Source organism: Ascaphus truei, chromosome 4, assembly GCF_040206685.1.
Source record: "Ascaphus truei isolate aAscTru1 chromosome 4, aAscTru1.hap1, whole genome shotgun sequence".
Lineage (NCBI taxonomy): Eukaryota > Metazoa > Chordata > Amphibia > Anura > Ascaphidae > Ascaphus > Ascaphus truei.
The window spans coordinates 347,529,667-347,552,013 of NC_134486.1; the positions used below are offsets into that span (position 1 = coordinate 347,529,667).

At 39.6% G+C, this 22,347-nt stretch overlaps 1 protein-coding gene across 1 annotated transcript in view; it reads left to right on the top strand.

The window, feature by feature from the left end:
* The window catches only part of CSMD1 (CUB and Sushi multiple domains 1), a 2,556,145-nt gene that overhangs the window by 2,512,450 nt on the left and 21,348 nt on the right, over positions 1-22,347 (top strand). Inside the window, exons 62-67 of the mRNA XM_075598211.1 lie at positions 3,477-3,550; positions 4,352-4,463; positions 8,383-8,562; positions 10,630-10,674; positions 19,418-19,579; positions 20,788-20,900. Coding sequence (XP_075454326.1) covers positions 3,477-3,550; positions 4,352-4,463; positions 8,383-8,562; positions 10,630-10,674; positions 19,418-19,579; positions 20,788-20,900 — 686 coding nt within the window. The remainder of the gene's footprint in view (positions 1-3,476; positions 3,551-4,351; positions 4,464-8,382; positions 8,563-10,629; positions 10,675-19,417; positions 19,580-20,787; positions 20,901-22,347) is intronic.

The window sequence follows — 22,347 nt, forward strand, 5'->3', positions numbered from 1 at the left end:
TATGGTGATTAAGGGGTTAGGGGACATTAATTTGGATGTTGTAATTCTTGTGTTTGTTTTGCAGAAGCGGATGGGGCATGGCCAGGATGAAGATGAGGATGGCCTTCATCGTGGCAGTGGGACATGGGTGAGTGCTATATGTATTTAAAGTCTTTATTGTTGTGTATGTATTGTAAATGGACAACTGCACTATTATCCATTTGTGGATAATAGTCATTCTGCCCATTACTATACTGTATGTTAGGGGGGTATAGGTGTTGTTGGGTATATATATATATATATATATATATATATATATATATATATATATATATATATATATATATATATATATATATATATATATATAATTATTTAATTATTTATTTAATTCGTTATTGTGGGGCTGGGGTGTGTTTCTTTTATTATTGTGGGTAGTGGGGGTGTGTGAAGGGGGCATTAGCCCCAACGGTGGTTGTTTAGGGCTTGCGGGTGGGTAGCGGGAGGCCTTAACCCCTTCAGGACCGTAGCGGTATTAACCGCTACGGTCGTGAAGGGGTTAAGTGCCCCCGCATCCCCCCCGCAAGTCCTAAACTCACACCCAGGGCCAAATACCCCCCTCACCCATCCCCGCTACCCACAATAACGCTGGCACGGTGGGTTAACCCCTTCATTGCCTTAGCGGTTAGCCGCTAAGGTAATGAAGTGGCTTTTAAATGCCTTTTTCCTGCCTCGGATGCATGCCGGGGGGCTCCGGTGCGGGTATCAGCTCCGGAGACCCCCGGCATCAATCACAGGCAGGAAAAAGGGCTGATTTTTCCTAAGTGTCGCCCTTGCCGATGCTTCTCCTTCAGCAAGTTGCCAACTTTAGTTGGCGGGCTGGATTGGCCATAAAATCTCCAATCTGGCCTGCCGATCAGCACCAAAAAGCTGATCGGGGCTTACTGAATTCAGGCGGGAAAAAAAAGTCCCGATAAGTGGCTTATCGGCAGCCGGGTGGCGAAAAAATTTTTTTCGGAACAAAAGTTGCCGATAATTCCCACTTATCGGGGCTTACTGAATCAGGAGGGCAAAAAACGGCTATAAAATGCCGAAAAAGCCTTATCGGGGCTTACTGCATGAGGCCCTAAGTGTCATCAGCAAAGATGGAGACTTTGCTCCCTATGACAACCTCAAGGTCATTAATAAACTGATGTTGCTGATATATTTTGGCCTGCCACAAACATCTGCTATGTATTGGTTTGCGCTATACTGTAGCTATTTCTATTTTGAGACCCTTGCTCTTAAAACTCCCAGTGCGATTCAGTGCCGTTACTCTCTGAGCCACTCCTTCTCTCATTTCTTTTGTCATTCTCTTCCCCCCAAAAAAGTTATTGATATTTATACCAACCTTCAGTTTGCCTTTTTTAATTAACCATGGACTTTTTTCTTTTTTTCCCGGCCTCTGAAGTCATTCTAGAGATAATGAATTTCTTACTGATTGTAGCATTGATTCTGGTGTCAAAACTACAATGTTCAGCTCTTCTGGCCTCCCATTTAATTTTGGTTTAACCTTAAGGTTATCTTCCCTTACTTTAAAGCTTCACTTAGATTTACCCCTTTTTATTAATAATGTGTTCACCACTTGTCTTTTATTGTTATGTCATGTTTGAAAGCTTAAAAACATGACAAATAATTCATCTTTTTATTTCTTTATTAATAGACTAAATTACAGAGAGAATACATTGAGAGTTAGCTCTCATTTTCAAGTATCTCCTGAACACAGAATATCGTGAGGAGAATATTAAAACATATTGACAGAATATTTAATTTGTAGACAAACACAATTATAGAATAAGTATTAAAAGATCTTAAACAGGTGGTGGTTTTGAGAGATTCGGGTAAATAGTTCAAGAAGTGAGGTGCCTTGTAAGAGATGGAAGACTGTCCTCTTTTTTTTATTAAATCTTGGAACTACAGTATACGCAGGTTTCTTGGGGCTGATCTTAAGTGATAAGTGATGTGTGCAATAGGTGTGAATAGCTAGTAGTGAGTTCCTTCTGATGTAACCACCCCACATAGTGAGAAATAAAACATAGTCCTGGCAGCAACAAAATATACCCTGGCTACATCTGTACACATCTGAGCATTTCAATAGCACTGAAAAAATCAAATGATAAGTCTTCCACCATCTCTCAAAAAAATATGTACTTATTTAACAGAGAGATGAAAAATGGACTTACTCCTGCTCTCTCTTTCTCCCTCTCTCTTTTGATAAATTACTGTATACATGATAGCTTGTAAAGTCTCCTGGGTGTATTATCCTTTTTTCATGTGTTTACGTTTTTGCTTCTTGTTCTTTTTAACCTTCTATTCTATTATTTTTGTGTACTTTAAATTAAAGAAAATATCACCTAGTTGTTTACTATTTAATTACTGGCTTAAATGTTGGCCAAAATGAGCAACTCTGGTGATATGCAATATCACAGATTAATGGATAATAGTCAGTGAATTTTCCTCAATTGCATACAACATTTGCTTATCACACACTTAGGGGCTTATGCAGAGAGGATCATGATTTACTGTGAAAACGGCAATGAAATAGCCACAGTTTTGGCATAAATTATGGCCGTATGCAGAAAGCGCCTTTACCTTCTTTTAGCAGATGGTAGTCAAATTGCCAAGTTTTCCTGGCTACCTGGAACATGCCATAGTAAAGGGCAGAATGGCGCGTTCCAGCGCTTCGGTCCTTCTGCATTGCACGCTAAAATAGCATGGCGAGTTCCAGGTTCTCGCCACGTGAGTGGTGACTTTTACACTTTACAAAACTGTTCTGGCGGATTTTAAAAATCGCGCCATTTTCTCGTGACTAAAAGATTTTCTGGCGAGTTTTTTGGCCAGAAGATACCCTTTCCGATCCTCTCTGCATAAGTACCTTAGAGGCAAATCTTCTCATAAAAGCAAATTCAGCACAGCATTGTCATTATTGCAGTTTAATGAATAGGCTTCTATGTCTATTATATACTATGCCGTGAAGCCTCATCCTTGTGTTGGAGAAACAATTAATGTGAATGGAACTGAAATCTCTTTCAATGTTGGGAAGTAGCTTTGCTTGTGGATGATGTTTTTCTTCATCTCCTACAAAATTCTGTCAAATTCATTAGACAATGTTAATATTCATATGGGTAGATATCTACATATCCCGATTTAGGAAATATATTTCACCATCAGCAGATCAAATTGAAAAAAATAATCAACCTCTGCTAATCTCCTAACAGAGGAAATCCATTTAATATTTATTTCCTTACTGACAGTATAACTGAAGTCACATCATATTTTAAGTAAAATACTTATCTGACATTTCTGCCAGTTCCATCCTTTTGCATTAATTTTGATGGAAAGCATTACACTGTGAAAGAAATATAAACTAAAATGACTGACTATTTCTATATAAACTGTCTAATGTTTGAATTTTTATAGAAACCCTGTCTGATGTTTGAATTTTGCATGCATTTCAGATCCAGCCCATAACACCTGCAGAGACCCTGGTACTCCGAATTATGGTACACAGAACAGTTCCAAGGCTTATGAGGTAAATAATATATGTGCTGTATAAATATTCTTATCTATATGGCCAAAAACGAGTTCATTCATTGATGATCAAAGCTTTACATTTTATTATACAGTTGTAGCCAGACTTGCTGACCCCGGAGCCGCAGGAAGAAAAGTAAAATGCAGCAGCCCCTGGGACAGTTAAAGCATGGATAGCTGCTGGGGGTCTGTTCTGGAAAAAGGGACCCCAATAGATAATTTCTCTGTGCCGAGTGAAGCTGCGGGATTTGGACAGTGAATTGCTCTTGGCAGCAAAAGCACTGAGGCTGGTTACATCTTTATAAGTTATTCTATAAAAATGCAAGGATTGTATGACTATAAATGTTTGGCTCAAATCCACAGTACATGCTGCTGGGACTTTTTTTAAGGTCCCCCATAATCAGGGGGGTCCCTTGGAGCTGATATGCATTGTGCTGACCTCCAGGAAGCCCTCGGTTCCAAAGATACAACTCATTTGGTCTTTCTGGCAAATCCATGGTGTAATTTTGGCTAAATAAAAGTTGCAGTCAACGGGAGATGACCCAAGTCCACATTTGTAGATTTTTTTGTGTCATACACTGACACAAAAAAAAAATCTTAAATATTTTAGCAATCAGAAAGTTTGTAAAAGTCCGGGGACCACAGATTATATCCAGGGGACACCTCAGTTCAGGTAAAATAAAATACAACAACATTTGTTCAGTTTGAATATTCCACACTCATTGATCTGTCTGTTTAGATATCTCCAGATTATACTACTGTATGTCTCATGGCATATTTCTGATCTTTTTGGTTTTTGAAGATTGGAAGCACTGTCTTCTTTAGGTGTCGAAAAGGCTACCATATCCAAGGCTCAACTACACGTAATTGTTTTGCTAATTTAACATGGAGTGGGATCCAGCCTGAATGCATTCGTAAGTATTATCAAAGTTTTGAACATTTAATTTAATTCTAATCAATTTGCAATAGCAAATCTGTTAACTACAGTACTTATTTATGAATTTCACACTTGAAATGAATCAATATATTAATAGATTTCCTCACATATATATTTAAATTATCTTATTAGTAATAGATTCTTTTTTTTTTAAATGTTTTTGATTAAGATATTCTTCTGCGATTAGTTGCCTTTTTGGAAAGAGGTTTGTGGTACATTTACATCTCTGCATACAATCCTTTTAGTACAGGTTTTAGGGAAAAAATAAATGTTTATAAAATGTATACATGATAACACTACTTTTCTATCAGAAAATAATGTACCACAACCATTTTATATGCTCCTGAAAACAAGGTATACATCAATATGAGTGTTACAGTATTAAACATGAATGTGTCCTTGTGGCAAGCGTTTAAAAATAATAATAAAAATAAAAATAATAATACATTGTACATTTAAAATATAATATTTCCAAATGTTATTTGCTATTGATTTTGATAAAATATCCTGCTGGGAACATTGTTTTTTTTAGTTACTTCAAGGTATGCAAAATAAATATATGGGGCATTCTGTAAAGATTGTTTCAATTTATTTTTCAGGTTTCTTGGGTTAGCAGATATAATTTCCTCTGTTAATGCCAGTTTAAGATAGAAATCATGCAGAAAATATTTTGTGCGTTATAACAGATAACACGTTAAATAGATAACACTGTATGTCTTCTAATAATTATTACAGTAGTATTAACGCATTGCATTTTTTTTAAAGCTGGTGCAATAACATCTGCTACATTTGTATATATGACTAATAATAATATTTTTAACTATTAATATACTTATTTCGTTTAACATTATGCAGAATAGGAAAAAATACACTAACAGCAAATGTCATTTCCATTTGGATTTATCTTGAACTTTAATTTTACCTTTACAGATCATCACCATTAGGATTAGTTCAATTTAAAAATAAAATCAGTTTTTTTTACTTTTTAAAAGGAATTTCTTTTCATTCCTGTAGACCCTTCCAAGGTTTCCATAGGTTTATTTTTTTGAAGAATAGCTCTTTGAACATACCCACGGCCTAGGAAATAGCATCCCAGATAGAATCAGAGTATTCTTTAATAGCAGTATGCTGTCCACATTTGTTAAAGATGAATTGTGGGTGAGATAATACAAACCATAGAATCTCTCTAAAATCTAATCTGAAATAGTTTATATGCCTATTGATTTTTTTTTTTTTTGGAAGAAAATATAGGGTGGTGCTTTTATGTGTACAATCCCATATGATGCGTTCATGTCAAAGCTGACATTATATGGATTTGCACCTTTTGATAAGCAAACATTCAGGTATTTTCAAAAACAGGAGCAAGTATACAATGTAGCCACTAGAGAGGGTCCACCTTTTTCAAAAACAAAATGGGAACAAGGAACAGTTCCTCCAGGAATACAATGTACTATAAACAGTAAAGATTGTTAATCTTTTAAACAAACAAAATGTTAAGAAGGAAAAGTATCTGCAGGAACACAATGTACTGGTATACTATACTGGACACTGGACACCTAACAAGCTCCTATTGAACCCCCAAAAAACAGGTGTGGTCTTATTAAAGCTTTATACAGTGGCATAATTATGCTTTCTTCCCTTCCATCCATACTCCATTTAATGGAAGATAAGATATTATTTGCCTTTGCAGCTACTGCATGACTTTGGGCACTATTGCTAAACCTGCTGTCTACAAGCACTCTTAAATTCTTCTCCATCAAGGATTGACCAAATTTTGCCCCATTTAATTTGTAAGTAACCGGTTTATTCTTGTTTAGCAAATGCATAATTTTACATTTATCTGTATTAAACCTCATCTTTCATCTACGTGTACCTGTCCAAGTTTCTACCTATGCAAGTCCATTTGGACAGATATTACATCCTGCTCTGATTTCACTATCTTACACAATTTAGTGTCATCAGCAAAGATAAAAACTTTTCTCTCCATGCCAACCTCAAGGAAATTGTTAAAAAAGCAATGGTCCCAGTATCAAGCCTTGAGGTACTCCACTTACAACATTAGACCAACCTGAAAAGGTTCCATTTAAGATAACTCTCTGTTGTCTATCCTTCAACATGTTTTCAATCCAGCTGTAAATATTTGTAACAGACCAGATTCCTTTATTTTGTACACTAAAGTCTTATGTGGCTCCTAATGAAAAGTCTTTGTCAAATCTAAGTAGATCATATTGACTATGTTACCCTTATCTAAATCCCTACTTTCCCCCTCAAAGAAAGTAATAAGGTTTGTTTGTCATGACCTATCCTTCATAAATCCATGCTGAGTATTACTAGTAATTTAGTGATCCATTCGGTATTCCTGAATATTATCCCATTCAAAAAAAAAGCTTCTCAACTATTGATGTCCTGGTTACAGATCCCCGGTTCTGATCTACAAGGAGCTCCCTTTTAAAATATAGGCACCACAACTGCTTTACGACAATCTTGTGGTACTGAGCCTGTGCAAATGGAGTCCTTGAATGTTAAATATAGTGGTTTGGCTATTACTGAACTTATCTCCTTAAGATCCCTTGAATGTATGCCATCGGGGCCAAGTACTTTATTTACTTTCATTTTATCAATCTGCCCAGGCATTTCTTCCTCAGTTAACAAATTGTTTGTTAATATAGAGGTTTTGGCTTCCTCCTGTTGAAATATTTTTACAATTGACTCCTTGGTAAATACAGAGGCAAATAATATATTTAATACCTCTGCTTTTTCCTTAACTCCAATCATTTTCTAGCCCATCTCACAATGACAGGGTCCTATTTTCTCTTTTCTAATCTTTTTGTTATTAAGGTACTTCAATAACTTTGTAGGCTTGATCTTATTTTCTATTACAATCCTTTTTTCGTTTTCAATTTTTGCTAATCTGATTGCCCTTTTTAAACTTTTGTTACATTCCTTATAATCCTGATATGATGCCTCCATTCCTTCTGAATTTAATAATCTAAATACCTGCCTCTTCCTTTCCATTTCCTCCCCTACCTGTTTATTCAGCCACATTGGTTTAGGCTTGTTTCTATTACAATTATATTATTACCCACGGTTACACACTGAATGTATTTATCTCACAATGTACTTCTAATTTTTTCAAAATACCAAAGATTAGCCGAATAAAATAATAAGATAAAGTAATAATGACAGCATTATGCAGCTCCTAATCTACTTACTGTACATAAAATGCACTGGCACTAGAAATGTTAAATCTCTGTCTAAGGGGGAGAACATACTTATGCCATTCAGAAATTTTGCCGTATTCCCAGCTTTATTAATACATAAACTATTGTTAACGTAATATGATCAAATTCCTAGCAGTTGCCTTTAAGATATTTGGTTAGAACAGGACATTATTAAAGTTACACAAAGGAAATTAATTAAACTTGCTGTAATTGTACCATCTTGTATAATTTGCAGTCTCCCCCATCATGCCCTATTTTTATGTAAATAAGTCGTATGTGGGAGACATGAGGAAAAAACACTACTTCCTCATCACCAGAGACTAGATATGTACAATGAATGTCCTGGAGTTAAAATGTGCAGCAGCCAGTCAGTAAGAGGAATTACAGCATGTGTCATTGTGATGTTCCCCTCATTGATTCTTCTGTCATTTTGATTTCCCTTTGGAACTGGGAAATTAGCAGAAAAAAGCCGTGATTCCTGGTTGCATGAATTTATTTATTTTTGCTGCACATGGCCGATTCATTTAAGAAAACAAAATCTGATCTAAAATGTTTTAATGTATATGCATTCTGTTGATGTATTGAGTCTTCATTCAAAAACGTGTTTTTTTTTTAATTATTTTTTTGTTCACTTTTATGAAAATATTTATTTTCTAATTTCTTAACATTTTGTAGCTCATGCCTGCAGACAGCCGGAAACTCCAGCCCATGCAGATGTAAGATCAATAGATCTACCTACCTTAGGATATACTTTAATGTATTCCTGCCAACAGGGATATTTTCTTGCTGGTGGGTCAGAGCATCGAACTTGTAAAAGTGACATGAAGTGGACAGGAAAACCACCCATTTGCAAAAGTGAGTAATTCTTCAAGCAGAAAGAAAACCAAAATCAAACATATGTACTGTATGCATTTCAGTGATCTTATACATATAAAGTAATTTTTTATATAAATGTACTGTTTTCAAAGTGCAGAGATAATTGAAGTACAATAGAAAAATATTCATTAACAATTTTACCTATCATATGCATTACATACTAAAAATTAAATGGCATGTTACACTCTTTCAAATAAAATGTAGAATGCAATTATTTAAATATATTGTACACATTTTTTCCATCTGTTTTATGCTGTGCCACAAACAGTACAAACATGTTGTTCACTCATTATTTCAACGACAGCGCAGCAAAAAAAAATAGGACAGTAGTAGGGCATATTTTAATATTTTACAGTAAAGAACAGTCTGTGCTGCCCCAGAAGAACATGTCAGAGGGATTAGTAATAATTATCGGTACTGCCCAGCATCTCTGATGCTTCCAGTGTTACCATCACAATCTAAAGCGACAGGCTTCTGGAAAGAAAATTAAGATGTCTTAGTCTTTATTTTAGACATTTAACTATATACCGCAACAAAAAACAACAAACCAGATTTACCTAAAGGTGCAAAGTCTTATTGCACCTTGAGGCCCAATAATTGTACAAAGACTTAATGTAGTTTTTTTAAATCCAGTCCTCAGGACATTCAAGTAATAGAGGTCACAACTAGATAGGTTTAATCAGTCTGGGTTTTATGTTTTTTTTTTTTTTTAATTAAACATACATAATGGCTACAAAACACAAAATGCTTTGAGAAAGAAGTCAAATATGCAGAACTAAATCAATTTGCCCCACTGTCATGGGTCCATTTAGCAACCTGACAAAATACCTGCACATCACATACAGATTACATTTTGAGGTTGCTAATCTCTAAGGTTTAAAGTGCCACAATATACCTGTTTTTTTACTGTAATACAGTACGTAATGTGTAGCTTAGGGTAAAAGGGGGACGATAGACAGCACTCTGATGATGTTAAATTAATGCAATTGCCGGGTGCACGGAACCAAAGGGGACCCTTATTCCCCTGTATAATACTAACAAATCTCCGTAAGTACCAGCACTCACTGTCTAATGGCTAAATGATTAAAACAGTTGTAATGCAGAATAAACATTTAATAATAAAACAAACCAGAAATAAATCAAATGTGTTTGCAGAAACCAGTATCACAAATGGGCATGTCACAAAGTGAGGGGTGGGGGGGGGGGGGAAAGGAAAAGGGGAAAAAAAACATGAAACACAAGGAATATACACAAAAAATGGAGAACGGCAAGTATGCTAGGGGGGCAACGTTTCGCCTCAGCACTCCACACGAGCACAAGGAGCAGACCACAGGGTTTGATTACTGTCTTCATACAGGGTTTTGATTACTGTCTTCATTTGCTATTGCCATTAATCTTACATTGACTGTTGTGGACTCCTGGTGCTTCTTTGCAAGTTGCTTTCTTGTAGGCTGTGTTCAGCCTTGACTGTACCATTGCACACAGTTTCTGGTAGTACTTGAACTACTGACATTGACTGTAGTGGATTCTTGCTTCCCTGCTATTAGCTGTTTAGCTATATTTAGCTTACACTGTATGTTTGCTATCTATTTTCAGGGATGTCTGTTTTGACCAGTTATAGGTGAAGGGAGGCTTAGGGAAGTACCTCTGGGACCTTTTGGACCAGGGGGAATGGGCCAGATGAAGAGGTAGTCCCTCGAAACGTTGCCCCCCTAGCATACTTGCCGTTCTCCATTTTTTGTGTATATTCCTTGTGTTTCATGTTTTTTTCCCCCTTTTCCTTTCCCCCCCCCCACCCCTCACTTTGTGACATGCCCATTTGTGATACTGGTTTCTGCAAACACATTTGATTTATTTCTGGTTTGTTTTATTATTAAATGTTTATTCTGCATTACAACTGTTTTCATCATTTAGCCATTAGACAGTGAGTGCTGGTACTTACGGAGATTTGTTAGTAATGTGTAGCTTGTTTTATGGAATTTGGTGGCATACCTGCTTTGAGCACCCTTTTGGATTGTTGAATAATGTTTTACATATTTTTTGTAGGTAAAGGACTCAGGGAACATAATACAACAATCACTAAAACTCCAGGTTTGTTTAACAATGATTTTTTTTCTGTCATACTGTAGATTATATGTATGCATTGTTGTTAATGGTCTATCTGCAATAAACCTACACCAATTCAAGACATTCATTTCCAACTCTCTCAACCTCCTACTGTATCCAAGGGGCTCTCAACTCCAGTATTCAATATCCCCCCAATAAGTCAGATTTTAAGAATATCCCAGCTTCATCACAGTTGGCTCAGTCATTTGCTCCCTGCTTCAGCACAGATGGTTCAATCAGCTGAGTCACTGATTGAGCCACCTGAGCAGAAGCTGGGATATTCTTGAAACCTGACCTATTGGAGAGTCTTGAGGACTGGAGTTTAGAACCTCTCTCCTAGCTATTCAAGAGCCCTGTCTAACCCACTCAGACACTGCATCCACTGCTGCACTCTTCTATGGTAGTTTACTCCTTAGCCACACTCCCAGATGTGGAAACAGACAGGGTGGCACAATGGGCACTTTCCACATACTTCAAATGTCACATTATCTATCACTTCTAACCCCGTCCCCCTTGACTAACCGTTCATTTTTTGTACAACTTTCCCACCTTACTTCCTCCCTCCTGACATACGTACGGCAATGACTTACCATGGCCAGACTCATACCTCCTGCTGGGTAGGCTCCACAATGTCTGGAGAGAACAAAGATTCTCCCCTGCGGGGAGCTTTGTCTCTGGACCTGGTCCTCTGCCCTTCCGTACTCACCAGATGGCCCAACACCTCCTTGCTCCACCATCTCTATGCAGACACCCCGGCTAATCGAATTACCGGGGCTGCCTCTATAGTGATGGAGCTAACTTACAAAAGTTGTAGTGCCAACACTCTTTCTGGTCACAGGGCTATATCTGATATAAACATATAGCAGGATTTGCATCACTGCGTGACTATTACGACCCAATTTAAGTGCATGAGCAAGTAGAAACTTAACAACAAAGCAAGGTAAACACTGTGCCTTTGAATTAAAGCTTGGGTCACTATTGACCACACAGATATTTAATTATTGATCCACTGTGGTTTCTAAAAATAGCCAAAAACAGTAGTCCTATGTAAAGGGCTATACAAAAATTCCCTCTGCATGTATCCAACCAGACACAGGATCTGATACTAATCAGCTACTATTATACAGATTCTCTGTGGCTAAACGGGTACATTTGTTACATTACTTAGTTTTAACCACACTTCCAGTATGTATTGGGACAACCAATTCTAAATAAGCATTGGAGCATTTCTTTTTATATATATATATATATATATATATATATATATATATATATATATATATATATATATATATATATAAACACTTCCAGTTAGCAGACAGGATCTTTATACTATTTTTCAGGTTTTGCGCGTGGTCTCTCTTTATTCTGCAATCGGGAGCTGCCAGGGTCGGAGCACTTGCCAAACCGGACTTGAGAGCCCAAAATGCCTCCTCACATGTGGGAGACCATGCTACCAGAACTGAGAGTTTCTTCTTGGTCAAGTCAGCCAGGGGCTTGGCCAAGGCGCTATCTGGGGCACGAACATTTGGTAGTAGCCGGCGGTACCAAGGAATGCCATAACATGTTTCTTTGTGCTGGGAACCAACCAATCTACAATTGCCTCCACCTTGGCAGACTCAGGCTTGAGGTGCCCTTTGCCCACCTTGTGACCATGCATTACTCTGCATCCCCTCCAGCAGTCAATTGACCAGACGCTGGAAGGTAGCCGGTGCATTCTTCATCCCAAATAGCATAACAGAAAACTGATATAGGCCACTCGGGATGATGAAAGCCAGCTTCTCCTGCACCTCCCGGGGCAATGGGATCTGCCAGTACCTCTGGGAAATATCCATGGTTGTCAGATACCTTGCCCCGGCAAGATCATCTAACATCTCATCCATGCGGGGCATGGGATAGGCATCTGACACGGTCTGAGCATTGAGCTGCCGGTAGTCAACACAGAACCAGGTGGTCCCATCCTTCTTGGGCACCAAGACTACAGACGAAGCCCAAAGACTCTGAGACCAGGCTATTACCCGTAGGGCCAGCGTCTCTTCAACTTCCCCCTCTAAACTCCGCTTTACCTCTGCAGATACCCTGTAAGCATTCTTGTGGAAGGGTCAGTGATCCCTGGTGTTGACCGGGTGATCAGTTAGATGGGTCCTGCCTGGCTTATCTGTAAACAGAACCCAGAACTCCTCTAGCATTGCTCTTGCTCGCTCCCGATGGAGAGCTTCAAGCTGGAGACCTATCCCCACCTGTTTCACTAAGCCTTCCTGCCGGGCTTCTCCCAGGAGATCAGGCAGAATTTGGCTCGACGGATCCCCCAGCATCTGGCTACATAAACCCAACACCGCCGGCTCACTCGTATGGTACTGTTTCAACAAAGTTATGTGGTAAGTCCTGTCTCTGGATCCATGTTTACCACATAATTACATTTGTTTATCCGCTGGTGAACTGTGTACAGGCCAGCCCAGGCAGCTAGTAGTTTGTTCTGCCAAGTGGACTTTAGCACAAGCACTTGGTGCCCTGGAATGAATGCTCTGCTACGGGCACTCATATATAACCAACGCTTCTGCCTGGTCTGAGCTGACTGGAGATTAGCCTGTGGTAACCCCATGAGTCTCTCTAACTGGTCCCTGAGCTCCACCACATACAGTAGCAACGAGCCATCAGTATTGGTGGTGTCCCTTTCCCATCCCTCATGGAACAGATCAAGTGGTCCCCGGACACGGCACCCATACAGAATCTCGAAAGGGGAAAAAACAGTAGACTCAGCGCCCCAGTCGAGGAACACTCAGCAACCTGTAGGGACCTGGGTGTACCATCCAGCATGGTCACTTGCATCCCCATCCCTTGGAGCAGGTGCTCTGGGCTGACAATATCAGGTTGCACCAGAGTTAATGTAGCCCCAGTGTCCATCAGGCCAGCTGCCTGCTGATCTTCTAAGGTCACCGGGTGCAGATGCTTTCACCACATAAATTGCCTGAAGCCCGACAGCTGCAACTCAATGCATGTCTGCATTCTCCTCTGTGCTGCTGGTAGCTGCTGTGTGGACCATGGGCTGGGTCATCTGCTGTTCCTGCTGTACGGGAATGGGGAAGGTTAGGGCACTCTAGCCACAGATTTCCCAGCCAGTTACATTGGTAGCACTGGCGCTCGTGAGCAAACTCGGCGGGCTTGGCTGCGCTTCCACCGGCATGCGATTTGGTCCTCCACGGGGGTGTACTCTGGGGAGGACTCACTGTCTTGGGTTTCCGGTTTCAGGCAACTGAGCTGGAGGTAGGACCAGCTTCTTGATGTGCGGCCTGGTAGTTACATACTCATCTGTCATCGTGGCAGCCTCTTGGTAGGTGGAGGGTTTGTTATCCATCAACCACTCACGGACATCCGGCATATACTTTAGGAGGAACTGCTCCCTAACAAAGAGAACAAGCAGTTCCCAAAATGTGGCCACCTTGCAACCCTCCACTCACCGAAGGCTCCGGTGAGATATGCAGGAGGAAAACGCCACATGTCTCTGGCACCCTTATCCAGCATCCGGAACTGCTCTTGGTAGGTCTCCAGATTGAGGGAATACTGGGGAAACAGTATTGTCTTCAAATGGTAATAATCCTAGGCATCTTCTCTTTCAATTTCATGGAAGGTAATTTGTGCCTTCCCGCACAACTAAGGAGACAGACACTTCACCCTCTCCTGTTCTGGTAAATCATGCCTCAAACACTGGTTCACAAAGTCTCTTAAGAGCCTGTCAATGTCCCCAGTGTAGCTCAGGAGTTTTGCAAAACTTTGGTAAGACACACAGACTGGACAGGGGTTGGAAATCGTCACTGATGGACAGAGATGGGGCTGAAGTAGGTACCTGGGAATTTAGGGCTAGATGAGCAAAATGGATATGTTGCTCCACCGTGGAGTCCGGTCCTAGGGTGGCAAACAAAGCTGCAAACTCACTGGGGGTAGTCAACACTGCTACAGGGCAGCCACGAGGAGATCACCTGGGCTCCCTTCCACTTCCTCGGCATCGAGGTCCTTGTCCTCTTCATGAGCTGCCATGGCCATGATCACCTCTGTGGTCTCGGCCAGGTTGGCTTTGTATTGCACCAGATCCTTGGTGAGGAGTGCTTTGGCTCGAATGGCCATCTGCAGTCCATAGCTCTCACAGTGGGCCACCACCTCGGGTCGGCTCCAGTTCCGAAAACATCCAGGTTGGCTGGACATTTTCTTCAGATACACTGGATCTAACTATAGGGACAACGAATGTGGGGATTCTCTGAATTGTGCAAAGTATGCCATGCACAACTTGTCCTGTGGTCTTGAAAATTCAAGACCGATTTTGAGCTATGATTTCTCCGCAAGAAATCTAAGCCCAAAGCCTAGTGATCCCACTACTGCCAACAGAAAAAAAAGCTTAACACGGGGAGCCAGTTTTAAACACCTTTACCTTCCAGGATCACTTACACTAGGTAGGACATAGATTATGGAATAAAATTAGGTTTATTCTAGTAAATCAGCAGGCATACACAATAACACAAAACAGGGGAAATTACACATTCACTTGGGGCCTGGGGGAGACACTAGCCTCAACCAGGTGCAGGGCGCCTGCTTCAGGAAGGCTTACCCTGTCCGCTCCACGTCCATGAACATCATATTACTGTTTTCGGTATAGCTACCTGGGTTTCCCCACTGGCGGATCTTCGTTTGAACATGTCCTTAGCTTAGCTAGGCTTCTCCGGCACCGCAATGTTGAGTGCTTTGCTATTCCGACAAAGCACCTTTAAAAAGCCCGCCTCTGATTCACTGGACCAAGCCTTGGAATCTGTTACTCTGATTGGGTAGTCCCCTTACATAGACCTCGGTTGTCTTTGTCTAACATGGAATAGACTTGCACCAATTAGAGTATGGACCCTAATGGGACAGCAAATGACAAGCTGGAGGCTCGCCTTTCTGCCCCCATCAGAGGAGGGAACGTGCTAAGGGGCTCATGTAGCCGGCGAGCGGGAAATTCGAACTGGCCAATGGGAACTGTGCCTACGAGCTCCGTCTTGGCAATGGCTTCCCCTGAACAGCCCCATACCACCCGCTGGGTAGGCTCCACAGTATCTGGAGAGAACAAAGAGCTGCCATGTAGGAGGACAAGTGCAGAGGTACACAATGGAGACTGTTGTAAGGTGAAATTATAACAAGGCTTTATTGTGCCTGTCGCTTAAAACACAGCAAAAAAATCAACATAAGCGAAATAGTGAGCCAAACAAAGAAAACCTATCTCTGCTTTGGAGACTATCTACACATGTAGCTCAGCCCTCTCTGACTGGGTTGGTTAGCTAGGCTCTTTACCAGCCCCAAATCATGGAGACATTTATCAATACACAGACCTAGATAATAGTCTTATACGAAAAAGTCTTATCTGTTAGCTGGGCTGCTGTAGGGGAAGCTTCTCTGCTCTCTTGGAACCGCACCCTAGTGTGCACAGGAAATGTCAGGCTCCAAATTTAGAATCTTGTCCCCTTTGTCTTGTGGTCAGCTTGTCACTCAAGACATCTGCCCTTCCTTGGTTCAGCCCCATTGTGGACTAAGGAATCTCTGCTCTGTCTCCAAAGTTCAGCTAAGGAGTCTCACTTCCTGTCTCAATAGACAGGCTTTTCTAAGCCATCTAATCAGGCAGGTGGTGTTAGTTAATTGCCTACCAGCAGTTTTCCACCACCCTGCTGGATTAGAGGCACATTTGTGAACAGGGATAATTCCCCTGTTACACGCCCCCATAGGGAAATCTTGTCTCTGGACCTGGTCCTCCGTTCTTCCCCGCTCACCAGATGGCCCGACACCTCCTCACTTTCATCCTCCCCTATGATCCACCATCCCATTTCCGATATAGTTCAAAGAGATGAATACACATTTTTAGTACATTGGATTGCTAGAACTTGGTCTCGGGATCTTGGGCGGTAAAACTTGTTCTTACAACTTGGTTTTAAAACTTGTTCTCAGAACTTGGTTTTAAAACTTGGTTGTAGAACTTGCTGGCTGGGCATACATTACATAGGGAAAATACCTTTATTATTATACAATCGCGTCCCCACCAAACAGGCTTGTTTTTTTAAATATCTTTTTTTATTCAGATGTATACACTTACAAGTCATACAGATAGTTACATGTATTGGTGTTCCCGCTGCGTTATATGCATATATATACAGATATACATACATACACATATATATAAAAAATAAAATACAAAGATAGAAACAGCATATATGTGATGTCATTTTCTGCTATAGAACAATACATTGGGATCTTAGTATGTGTCACCTAATTTTTTCCTTTTTCCTTTATAACTCAGACTCCTAGAAGCCCTAACTACTCCCTCAAACATGGGAGCGCTTATTAAACTAAACTCCAATTTTGGCGTTAACATTGTTTGGATCATATCTACATATTATGTTTACTGGGTTTAATTTAGTCTTTGTCTTTAGATAGTGGATTTTAATGAAATTGTTTTATTTATTTATTTTGAGGGGGGGATCTATTGTCGGGGGTGTCCCTCTTCCTTTTGTTTCTCAAGGAATTTAGTCTTGTCCTTTTATGGGAAGGATGCTATGATTCGGTCCCATTTATTTTGGAATTTATTCCCTGGATTATTTCCTCTCTGGTCTTTATTAATTTTATCTCTGGTAATGAGCTTGATTGGTAGGGATTTAATTAATTCCATACTTGGGGCTTCTGGTTCCAGCCATTTCCTCATGATAGCCTTCCTAGCAGTTGGAAGGAGTGTTTTGTTATTCCTATTTATCCTAATTTGCCATGGTTCCATGTTGGCGAATTGTATGGGTAGCGGGTGTTTTCCCCAGTCCACCTTTATCACTGTCTTGATAAATGTAAAAAAAAAAAAAAAAAAAAAAAAAAAAACTAAAGCTTTATGGTGCTCAACAGAGATCAATGACTAATATAAGCCCATGGTGAAAATAATGAGTGTCCTACTGTGCATTATATCCTTGAAGTATCCCACATGAATAAATAGACCAGATGTCAAAATAATGACTACACCACCGTCCACTATAATTCGAATAGCTGGATAGAGTTCCACTTCTTGAATAGTGAAAACTCTCACTTGCTGGTGTCCAGGCATAAGAGCATCGATGTGGATAAATGGAGTGTTAGAGTAAAATAACTCACATTTGTATGGTCTTCGGTGTGATGTTCCTCCGCAGAATCCAAACAAGCAGGTGAAGGAGAGTTGGAGCACTACTACTTTTCTCTCTTTTTCTCCCTTTCTACTGTCCTAAGTAGTGCTCCAACTCTCCTTCACCTGCCTGTTTGATAAATTTTAATATCTGATCCCAAAACACAGAGATCTTCTCACAATCCCAGAAACAGTGTTTGAGGTTAGCCCTCTCTTATCAACATTTGGGACATTTTGTGGTGTCTACTTCTACATTTTTCACCTGTCTCATGAAAGGAATGTATGCTCTATGCATTATTTTGAATTGCATCTCTCTCCAGAAACAGCCTTGTTTAGCAGGGAAGCATTACAGTTCTCCCGGTAATAAAGTCCAGAAACATTTCATAAATATTTCGGTCCCTTTTACCCCCCAGTATCCACTATTAGGGTCCCGCTCCCGAAGTCCCAGTTTTGTACCTATATCACATAAATAGTCAAAACATACACACTTTCCCTGGTTTATGAATGCATATTAGTGGCCGGGGAGCCAAAGTTTATGGGGTAGCTAGCCAGATTTCACCTTTATTATGAAGACTGGTTACCCCTACAGTCACCATCATGAATATACCAAACTCGCTGCCTAGGAGTCATTGCTATGATACGCCAAATTCTGATCCTGTCCCACCTTGACTACTGCAAACTTCTTCTAGTTTTAACTCCCTTTATGCACCTGTCCAAACTGCAAATGCTGCTGCCACTCATCTACCTTATGCACTGATCCAAATCTGTTGCACCGCTATGCAAATCCTTACACTGTCTTGTCCAATACAGGCATACCCCGGTTTAAGGACACTCACTTTAAGTACACTCACGAGTAAGGACATATCACCCAATAGGCAAACATCAGCTCGCACATGCGCCTGTCAGCACGTCCTGAACAGCAATACTGGCTCCCTACCTGTACCGAAGCTGTGCGCAAGCGGGGAGACTATAGAGCCTGTTACACATGTGTTATTTACATCAGTTATGCACGTACAGTATATGACAATTGCAGTACAGTACATGCATCAATTAGTGGAAAAAAGGGAGTGCTTCACTTTAAGGACATTTTCGCTTAACAAACATGCTCCGGACACATTGCGTACGTTAATGTGGGGTATGCATGTACTCATTACATTTTAAACCCTAGCTCTGACTTACAAAAAGCTCTTAACAACCCTCTCCATTCAGCCCATGAAATCTACAGTTCCCCTTCTCCTGCCTTTTTATCTCCCCTCCCGTCTGCTTACAAAACTATTCCTGTGCTTTTTTGAACTTCTAGACAACGTCAGATATGACCTTTGTATTCGAACAGTTAGGATTTAGAACCCCTTGAATATGCCAATGCATAATTATTTCAATTAGTATAATTTCAGTGTCTTATTTATGTTAAAGCCATGATTATAATTTCATATAATACCATTGACAGTAAGAAATAATCAAACAAACTGTATTTCCTACAGTTATTCCTTTGAATAATTTACAAGATGCAGTGGAGTATTATGTAATATGTTTTCTTACATTTCTGTCAACTAAACACTAATACTTTATTTTCAGTTCCCTCAGATGTTTTTTTCATAAATTCTGTGTGGAAGGGGTTTTATGAGTATCTTGGGAAGCAGCATTCTGCAACTTTAACTATTGACTGGTTCAATACTACAAGCAGCAAAGTGAATGGAACATTTTTAGATGCTTTTAACAGTGAACTAAAATTATCAGGTAGGTTTGAATAAGAATGTACCATTGTGTTTTGATTATAGATCAAATAATGGTAACTTAGTGATCATATTCCACCAAAACAAAGGCTAAACAATATTACCCAACACGTTACAGGACACTTGAAAACAATGAAATATGAAGCTGCAATCCATATAAAAAATTGTAGTTTGCAATACCTGCATATATTTTCAAATGGACATTATTGATATATTCTGCATATTGTAATGTTAACTTTTTTAATGGACCAATATGACAATTATACACAACCTGTTTGCTATTATAAAATGAAAAATAGATAATCCTCTACTTTTTTATAATATAAACTGTAAAAATAAAAACTATATTATTATTATTGCTAAAACCTCTCCACCTTTTGGAATCAATTGAAAGAAAATAATGTTTCACAAATCTTAGTCAAAAGAAGCATATTGTGATAAAAACATAGTGAGGAAGATTTAAATTGAGCAATGTAAGTTGAAAAAAAATATATGTATCTGTTTATTGACATTTAACCCTTTAAGTGCCGGAGGGTTCTGCCACCTCCATGGCCACGTATACTCTGGCCCTGGCGGAACACATGACCTCTCTTCTGAGCCATTGTGTGATCGCTTCTGGGTTCTGATGACTGGACTGGAAGTGAGGGGGTGGTTCCCCCTTTAGTGCTGTTAACTATCAGTGCTCCACAGCCCTTAAAAAGTGAGAAAAGGCCATGACATGCAGCGTACATCATAAGGGCACTGAAAGTGTAAACCGTACCTAACAAACATCTGCCAATACTTTTAACCTGGTACAAAAATGCTGATTTGTTTATCAATATACATGTTTTTGTGGGGGAAACAGGTGAAAGGTACTGTAACAGTTATTTTTTATCACTGAAGCATAATACACTAGTCACTTAAAACACGTCTGCAAATTTAGTTTTGTATCTTGAAAATAAGATGTTAACACATTGTAGTAGCTGGATATACTGTACTCATTGAATGACTACAAAGAACCTGCAACTAATGAGAATAGTATTAATAGTATATATGTCAAATAAAAGTTTCCCGATCCATTCTGTCCATACTAATGAAATTATTATACTCCTTGGTATATTAATGCTAGAAATAATACAAAGAACGTGGTAGGTCACATAGAGTTTAGAGATCTGAATTCCTTTGATCAGTTTTAATGGGCAGACATAACAATGCTTTGTTTTCATTCCTTAGGGATTTATAAGAAAGAAGAAGCCCATTTGCTTTTAAAAGTTTTTCAGGTTAAAGGGCCTTCAGACATTTTCATTAACAAGTATGAAAATGACAACTGGTCAATGGATGGTTATGTAAGTATCCGATAATTTCTTAATTTGTTGAAGAAAAGTTCTTTCCATCGACTAAACAGTTATGTAATGGAAATCATTGGTTCAATCCACCAATCCTCCTATACATTAAATAATACCTAGCAATATTGATAAATTCAGAGCTGTAGTAAGGACAATACAAGCACTGAAGCAGTGCACTGTAAAGGCTGCTTTACTATGGGATGAGGACATTGTTATGATTGTCAAAGTTATCACCAGATCATTCCAAGTTAAGGCACTAACACTATTATTCATAAGACTATTATAAAATATTCAGTGGAATACAAACTAAGGATAACATCAATAAAATGAAAAACATATTTCATACATTAATATGCAGACTGACATAAACAAAAATATAGTAATTTAGCAATAAGTTTTTTTAAGTATTTAAAAGTAAAGTTTTGTGAAATTGAGGTTGTACGCACACAAATAAAAATAGGAGGATATTCAGGAAAACTACCTGTAACCTATTTATTGATGACAACCTACGGATTTAGCAAACACTATTACTCCTGTTAGACATTATTTAATATTGTTCTAGTTCTTTGAGCATTTCACAGTGATGTGTGTTGTAGTTGCATTGGAGAAAAAAACGGCATATTGAATTGTAGAGGGTATCAAGTTTTCTTAGGTGGGTTCGGGGTGCCAAGCCTTATACTATGTCCCTAGTTGGTTCTGATTTGGAGCTCAGTCATTGGAAGCTTTAATATGTAGCCTTGGTCCCAAATACCATTTTTACAGTCTTGTCAGTGTTTAAAAACAGTTTGTTTTGGGAAAACAATTTTCAAGTCTCAAAAAGTCAGATTGAAGTATGTGTTCAAGGTCGGAGAGGCTAGGGCTGTGTGCATATGTAATGGTGATTCCCCCACCCAATCGCAGATAGGGGCTATTACAGGGTGTGTGGTGCTTATACCTGCTGGCAACAAGAGGGCTGAGTCGTCCGCCGATGGTAGTGGGGACACAGGAACAGGCTTCTGGGGTTCAAACCCCACATATATTCTTAGAAGTGCAGTGCCTCAATCTGCCGTGGACTCCAGGAACAGAAGGTGATCTTCCACGGTAGAACTTATTACCTTTCCCCACAGTAAGGTCATGCACCAAGCAGGAGGTATAGTGCAAACAGGAACGGTTTATTACTACAGTCTGCAGTAACACAACAGGTACTCAGCAGTCTTCTGCTGTATACAGTCTCTCAGATCAGCTATCTCTGAAGATGGTCCCTGGACCGCCACTACAGGCCAAGCGCACCTGCAGCCATCCTAGCTCTTCCCCACCTCCCTAGCGGAGACAGGGGTATTGGTCCACACTCACTCCTCCCCATATGGAAGAACACATGCTCCCAGTCATGTGACCTACCTTCCTCAAAGGGAAGGAACAACCTCCTAACTTTAGGGCAGTCCTGCCCTTATGTAGAGCCAGAAGGCAG